We start from the raw sequence: 8,334 nt of genomic DNA on the forward strand, positions 1-8,334 counted from the left end.
AACCTATTAGTAAAAGTGAAGAGTGAAGGCAATATGGTACTTGGTTTTTTATTTTTAACTCCATACTATTTATAGGAAAAAAATCTCATCTTCTTATAGTCCAATGAGTAAAGAGAAGCTAAAGCTAACAACATCTCATTTTCTTGTAACCCATTGGGCTATTTTATTTTGGGACTCCTAGAGCTTTTAGAATATTAGATGCATGTATACAGGTAATAATCTCTCAAATTGCATGAGTATACTACCGTTTTTTTGGTTTCGTTTTTTTGAAAACTACACGTTTAATACTCGTACCGTTCGTTTCCGTCCGTTTGCCGTTCCCTGTTTTTTTGACTATTTTTTTGACCGTACCGTTCAACGTTTTTATCTGTTTAAAACCCGTACCGTACGCTTCTGTTTTTTTTCCGTTCCCGTTTTAACTAACAATGGTCCGGATTTGGATTTATGCCAAGAACCAGTTGTTCTAACCGAAACCAGACCGAATAACTTAATGTCATTTTTTCCTCTTTAACTAAAAATTTGATGTAATTTATATGGAAATCCGACATAATCAATCACCTAAATGATAAATCATCTAATAGAGTTTCAATTATAGTCTAATTCTAAAACCCCTTGTCTGTCAATTATCATTTAGGAGATTGATTGCTCAGGATCATTAACGATATTTAATTTCAATCACTTAAATGATAAATCATCTAATAGAGTTTCAAGTAGTGAAATTAACAACATTAGAAGTTCAATAGATGATCGATTACTTACAATCATTCGACATGGATACATGTCCATTGATAGCTCATGATTTTTTGTTCCTTCTTTTGTTGGGGAAAACCAATAACCTAGTGAATGAGCATTAATATTTTGTTTTCTGAATAACAGTTGCATAAAAAAAATTGAATTTGAAATTGGATACTGAAACCAAATAAGAACCAAATACAAAACCCGAATAGGAACCAGAACCGGACTGGAACCGGATAGGTCGGGTACGAGTACCAATTTTCAGAACCGAAACAGGACTTGATCCGGTTCTGGATCACATTAACACTCCCTGGAACCAAAACCGAAACCAGACCGAATACCTGGTTCTGGACCGATTGACACCCTTACCCACCACTAGCTATTCCTGACCTCGCCCACGGTTGGGCCTTGTTGGGTCCAGATATCCAATTGCACTAACCCATTCGACTAGGCGGATTGGGATACCCCTTGGATGTGCAAGTCTTTTTTTTTCCTTTCTCCATTTTAAACAAGTGAGCTTCTCATGCCAACAGTATGGAAGGAACCTCTTACTTAAAATCAATCATGGTGTGAAAAACTGTTTTGTCTAGTAGAAGCTTATATGGTCAGGGAGAGAGAGCGTGTGTCAATGCAGAGCTCGCCGATAAAGTTGGCAAGGGAGGCATTTACTCTGGGAAGGATGAAAGTAGAGATATTAGACTCAGCCTGAGCTTGCATTGAACTGGTGGCCAATGAGTACTCTGCTAACTAAACTTGTGAAAGGGAAGGAAAAGCACCAGCCAGGCCAGAGGAATAGGGTAGATTTCCTATTCCTTTTAGATGAACAGGAAGTAGAGAATGAAGAGCTGTTTGTACAGTGGAATCCCATTGTCGACTGATTGATTAGGCAGGCGTCATTTGATCCTTTGATACCAACCGACTCGAAAAATCGGTAAAAAAACAAAAAAAAGGAGAAACTGAATGCACGAGACTCCCACTACTGCAGGGTCTGGGAAATACCAGTAGCAACTTAAAATATCCTGAAACTTTGACCAAATAGGAATAATTTCCACCAGGGAAAACTGCAACAATTATAAGAGTCTTATACTGCAATAAGTTCAGAGATACAGGGAGATGCTGGATTTTTGCATTATTATTATTATTATTATTTACTATAATCAGAACCTCTACAGAGGCAAGAAAAGCTGTGACAACCAATGATGAGGAGAAGTTATCCATCTAACAAGTGTAGGGAAGATAAAACAAGGGATGAGCCAAATTAAGAAGAGTGATAAAATTATAAGGCTGATAATATGTTTTTATTTCTTAATATTCACAATATCTGTTCCAACAAAAGCAGATAGAAGCTACAGATCTAGCCCAATACAAGAAACCATGAAGGTGTTTGTTTTTCATCTACAGATTAAACATCACTTTGATAGCATTACCTCCACCAGCACTGGCTTCAAATGCTTCTTCTACCTCCTTTTGTGAAAACCCAAACCTGTGGGTTATAAGGGGCTTCACATCAATCTTTCCACTCCTCAGAAACTCAAGGCAAAGAGGCCAAGTGTTTTTATAGCGGAAGATGCCGATAATGTCCACCTCTCTTGACACCAAGAAAGTCCAAAATTAACTATGATCCATCACAAAAGCTAAATAAAAAAACATATAGACAAGTGCTATAGTTAAATATACAAGGACTTGAGCCCAGGCAGAAAAATTATTTTCCTTCTGAGCTTCAACAATCAAATCTAGTGAACAAAGTAACTAAATTTACCTTGCAGCTGCTGGAGTAAGAGGAACAGTCATCTCACTATGACCCATTCCCACTAGGCATACCTTGCCACCTGCACGGGTAGCACTCAGAGCTGTAGACATAGTTTTGTCAAAGCCTGCACAGTCAAAAGTCACATCCACTCCAGCTCCCATAGCCTTGTTTATTTGAACCACTTCTTCAGCAGTATCCTACAGAGCATGTTGGTTACAAACTGGAGAATGAAAGCACAAGAGCCACTGGAATAAGAATCGAGTTTTATTTATGTGTGGAGTGATAAAAACCAGCCCCCTTAAAATTTGATCTCCAGATGCAAGAGAAACTTTGGGAACTATAACTACTTTGACGAAACATTCTACGACAGGAGAATAGGCCACCCAAGCTCTACCTTAATGCTATCTGTTTATTTTTTCTGATGAAAGAATCCCTTGCCTCTTGTTTCCTAATTTATTTAAGTAAACAATGTCAACTCCCTTCCAAGAAAGAAATGCCTGGCATAATAACTTCGTCATAGGATAGAATTGCTCGCTTGCTGCCTCACATGACCATCATCACCCTTCCTGATTTTAGGAATCAGGGCATTCCCTTACACCTTCCACACATTTCCCATCTTATCATTAGCCGTAAATGAAAATACCACTAAATTTCCAAGAGATTAGGATGTTTAAATACACTCAATTACAATCTCTAATGTACTTTAGCTGTTCTCAACTTCTTCAGCAAAAAAGAAAAAAAAATTACTTAACTACAATCCCATTAAAGAATGATATAATGGTTTGCTAGTGCTTTGCTTAAAATAGTTGATGCCTAGGTGACACTTCCCAGTTCCCACAATAAGCAAAGAAAGTTTAGATAGTAAACACCTGAATATTATGTGAAACTTTAAGAATTTCATCTGCACCAAGATTCTTTGCAACAGATAAACGGTCATCATGAACATCCACAATGACAATCCTAGGGGCTCCAAAAGCTCGAGCAGCTAACATTGTAACAAGCCCAATGGGACCTGCTCCCATGATCAACACATTCGTCTCTGGGCCAATATTAGCACGGCGACAAGCATGGACACCAACACTAAGTGGCTCACACATTGCCCCTTCTTCTAAGCTTACATTTTCAGGCAGCTTAAAACATAGATCAGCAGGATGCACAATCTGTTACAGGAAAAAATAATACTAAGTACAAGCATCCACCCTTTACCATGTCTATGAATGATTCAATTTCAAGCATATGGTTTAGTCTGCACAGTACTAAAATATAGTGAAACTTGTAACATCAATGGAGTAGTTTTAGTACAATCTTCTAAGCAATGGCTAACATAGTATCTGGTTGAGTTCAAAATCTCATAATTCTTTTGTTTGAAATGGTGAGAAATTTGTGCAAAACCTGGTCGGCTAGAGAACCATGAACTGGAGGAGTTGCAAAAAACTTCATCTCAGGGCACAAATTGTAGCGGCCTTCTTTGCAGAGATCGCAGCGCCAGCAACTGATCCCAGGCTCCAGAGCAACACGGTCTCCCACAACGACATGCTTCACTTCTGAACCAACTTCTTCTATGATTCCAGCAGATTCATGCCCAATTACCATGGGCTCTTTAAGAATAAAATCTCCACATCTCATGGTCTGCAATCATACAAAACCAATAATTGAAAAACAACAGAACATCATCACCAAGGAATAGAAGAATCCACATCAAAATACATAAATAGATTGCAATAAACTGAAAAAAACAAATCTCTCTCACTCTCTCTGAAATTTTACTAGTAAACTGTCTAATCTAATATGAATTTCACAAAAGGACTCAATGGATAGCTAGGTAAATAAAAAGAGATGCGTAGATTTGAACCAGAGAGAGAAAGTAAGAAGATAGGATGTTTACCTTTAGGTAATGAACATCACTTCCACAGATACCCACAGCTTTAATCCGAACTCTAACATCATGAGGGCCTGCAAAATCAGTAAGATAAAAAAAAATTAATTTTAAGCAACAGATAATTAAAAGCAAGATGACTGTAAAATCTATAATCAAGAAGACAAGGGCTCATGTACGAACCAACAGGAGGAAGCTTGAAAGGTTGAACTTTGAGATTATTGATACCAAGAAGCCAAGCGGCCATGTTCTCTTCCCCTTCATCAACACCATGAGACATCCCACCTTGACCCATCTTCGAATACCGTCTCTTTCTCTGTTCGTCTGAGGAATGAAGTGAAGCGTGAAGAGCGGAAGCTAGTTTTCAGTCTCCGAAGCAGAATCAAGAACTACCAACCAAGACGATCAATGGGTTAAATATTAAAATAAAATTCTGGGTAGTAGAGAACAAAGATCAATCAGTGAAGATACCGTGGGAATCTCTCTCCATTAAATAGATTTCCACAGCTCCTGCTCAGTTGAGGTGGTCGTTTTCGATTCGATTCTGCAAACCATAAAGTATTGTCGAATAAGAGCTCAGAGTGTGGAATTGTTTGCTTCTCCATTAATTTTCGTGATAAAATTGCGACACCTCAGATCCTGTCCGGAAAATTGATTATTTATCTGACAAAATATTTGGGATAAATAACCCATAATAGATAGAGAGATAAGAAAGGATAAAATCTGATAAATAGTATTTGAGATATTTCTAGATGCCATTGTAAAAGTAAAGAGATATTTCTATGTAAACAGCTTCCTCCAATATATTTCTGTTTGATACGTAAGCAAATTCGGATCCACCACTTTCCCTTCACATATAGTCCCAGACATGCATGTATTTAATTGGAAGAAAAAAAAAAAAAAAGAGTTGTTGAAGAGAATCTCGATCCAAAGCTTACTCGACTTTTTTTTTTTTTTTTTTTTTTAGTAAGAAACTCTACTTGCCCCATGCAAGATCCATAGAGGAACCATGTAGAAACCCACAAAGCGGTCAGAGAAGAGGCCCACACAGATAATTCGGTAATCACTCCCAACTATGTAACTGGTGACCCTTTTGGGGTTATTGTCTCTCTAATTGAAGAGACTAATAACACGTACGGCTAGTCTCCAACTACTGGCGTTCCAACGAGCTTCGAACAATGAATCGGATGATCGACACGTGGCACGATAAATCGGATGGCTCAACGAATTATAATACTCTTTCTATTATTTCTCAAACGCTGAACGTTTGCAGGGCTCGCCGACGAGAAATCCGACATTCCTTCCCTTCTCTTATTTCTCCTCTCGGTGAACGATCGTAGACCTCACCGACGAAAAATCCGATCACTTCGACACTCTTTCCCTTCTCTTATTTCTCCTCTCGGTGAACGATCACAGACCTAGCCGACGATTTGAAATCGATCTCTCTCTCGTCTCTCTCTCTCTCTCATTTGCGGTGAATCCCGGTTTCAGAGGGGTTGGAGTCTCAGTCCTCTTCTTTGCTGTTGCCCCTCCCCCATAAAAAAAAAAAAAAAAAAATTCTTGCGGTGAAGTGTTGCCTTTGTGCATATGTTCTTATTTGAACAGAATATATGTTTTCATATGTTCTCTAAACTAGTTTCCACCGAGAACCCTGCAATTTGTGGAGTTTAAGTGATAGATGTGATGATTGAGTGAGATTCAATTTCAGTTTTACCTGGAATTAGGATCGAAATTTCTGAAATGGGACGAAATCTGAAATTTGCTTTAGATGCACAACAGGGTAGTTTATCTGTGGTTCCTCTCATCACAAAGTTTTTGATGTTAATTACACCATGTCTATGAACTGTTCCCTGGATAAACTTAGAAGGGATTGAAATATACTTAAAACAGAATTGTGGTATGAAGAAGAGAGAAAGAAGGAAGAACAGAGTAGAGGGAGACGAGTCAGGCGATCGATTTCAACCCCCCGGCGTCAGTCGTCTGATCGTTCAGCAAGAGAAATATGTCGAACGTTGGAGCCGTCGGATTGCTCGTCTCCACATGTTGACAATCCACGAAGTCGTTGGAGACGAGCCGGATCCCCCTAAAAAAAAAAAATAATGGTCATCATTTCTCCAAATGTCAAGGGACCCACCTGACATTTGGTCTTGATTATATAAGTATTGAACGAACTCATACTGTCTAGAGCAGATAATAAGAAAATCATATTATTATTATTTACAATGAAAGGAGATGATTTTAACCACCAAACAACAGAATTAAGTAAACAATTGGCTAAACAATGTAGATTGCTGAGTATAGGTTAATAGGCCCAAAATGACTCATCTCTTCCGGATAAAAACAACAGCAATTATGTTGAATTCTCTAAGCATGATCCATTAAAAAAAAAAAAAAAAAAAAAAAAAAAAAAAAAAAAAAAAAAATCAAATCTTTGAACTGCGCCAATAACAGTAGTCCACAACATTCCCAATGAGATTAAAAGAATCCCTCTGGGAGGCCAGCCACACCTAGGGCTTTGTAAGCCCCAATTTGAAAGCCATCTTGTTTAATCTCAACGAGAGTGAAAAGCTCAGCTGTGATTCGTAAGGAGAGACAATTAAAAAATATATATATAAAAAAAAATTAAATAAATATCAATTTCCAGATAGATTAGACGAACAGTAAGAAAGAATGTCAGAAGTCAAACCTGCTTGTTCTATTATCTCCTCCCCAGAGCATCCCTTTAATTTAATGATACATTTATTGTTTCTTCTTCCAGAAACGGTAGTGTGGAAAAAGAATCAACCACTAAATACCGAGATCACTGAGCCTGGTAAACTTCTTCATGATGCAAAAGGATTTCAAGTTTCTTTCTGAGATCAAGTTCTTGATCTGAATTGTTTCATAGCATGACTAGAGAATTAGTATTCATAGAAAGATGAAACAAATCTTAATGATTCCATGGCGAAAAGAAGAATAAAAAAAAACAACTCAACCGTCTGATTTATACTTTATTTAATGAATTTTTCCAAAGCTCTATTGAAAGTGTTTCCCGAACTCGTTCAAATACAGAAACAGAAAAGGTAAAAATAAAATGAAGGCATATAAGCTTTCTATACCAAAAAAAAATATAACTCACCTTTCCTCCAGCTGATTCTACACTCTTTAAAGCACATAATTCGGGTTTTCCCCAAGGAAGCTGATTCTTAAAGCACTTAATTCAGGTTTTCCCCAAGGAAGCTGATTCTTACGCTTTCCATAATGTTATTCTCTCAAAGGTGAGAACGTGAGCCTTTCAACTGGGAATGTGTTACGTAGGACCAAAACTTGCAATTTCATTGCATTTGTCTTCTTTCAACTCGTACATAAAATAAGGCCTAAAGAATAGTGAAACACCCCACCAGAAGGAAAAAAATTTACAGAGATGGGGTTCACAAAAATTGCTACTGTTGATTTCACTCAGGATGTTATTACGGTTGGCTCAGCAGTCCATTTCCACACACGGAGTTCACCAGTTCCGTCGCCAGTAAAGAAAAGCCCACCTGGACCTATTTGTATTGCCCGAACCTCCTCTTTCGAGAATATTCTCCCCCTCTCGCTGAATCTAATCCAAATGGAACAAGAGGATATCGTTAGTTTGCAGGCAAAAGAGAGACTACCATAGTTTTACCACCCAAAACCAAAAAAACAAAAAAGGGAAGTTTAGCCTTGTTATACTCACGATGGTAGGTCATAAATGTGAACAGTATTATCATTATACGAGCACATCAGGACGGGTTTCGCTTGTGCATCATGCATTCCACATAGGGTGAGCACACCCTGCGATGAAGAAAAAACACATGATCATCAAAAAATCTCATTATTTGGCAAAACATTAATTTGATTGTGTAGCAATTTACAAAGAATTAAAATATCAAACATACGCAAGGGCCATCAAACCATGACAAACCACATCAACCCCAACGGCCCCCCCTGCCCCCCACCCCCAACCCCC

General features: G+C 38.0%; 1 protein-coding gene across 2 annotated transcripts; it reads right to left on the minus strand.

The window, feature by feature from the left end:
- Positions 1–2,006: 2,006 nt before the first annotated feature.
- On the minus strand, positions 2,007–5,240 carry LOC122075333 (sorbitol dehydrogenase-like). 2 transcript variants are annotated; one of them, XM_042640328.1, is made up of 7 exons: positions 4,833–5,240; positions 4,545–4,750; positions 4,371–4,438; positions 3,878–4,114; positions 3,355–3,645; positions 2,495–2,682; positions 2,007–2,323 (listed from the first exon to the last, which is right to left on the minus strand). In XM_042640328.1, exons 2-7 carry the CDS (start codon positions 4,654–4,656, stop codon positions 2,131–2,133), a joined length of 1,089 nt encoding a protein of 362 aa, XP_042496262.1. In that variant the 5' UTR covers positions 4,657–4,750; positions 4,833–5,240; the 3' UTR covers positions 2,007–2,130. The 2 variants fall into 2 exon arrangements, with proteins under 2 accessions (XP_042496262.1, XP_042496261.1); XM_042640327.1 differs by having other exon boundaries at positions 4,545–5,240.
- Between the last annotated feature and the right edge of the window lie 3,094 nt (positions 5,241–8,334).

The sequence above is a fragment of the Macadamia integrifolia genome, chromosome 4 (genome assembly GCF_013358625.1).
Source record: "Macadamia integrifolia cultivar HAES 741 chromosome 4, SCU_Mint_v3, whole genome shotgun sequence".
Classification (NCBI taxonomy): domain Eukaryota; kingdom Viridiplantae; phylum Streptophyta; class Magnoliopsida; order Proteales; family Proteaceae; genus Macadamia; species Macadamia integrifolia.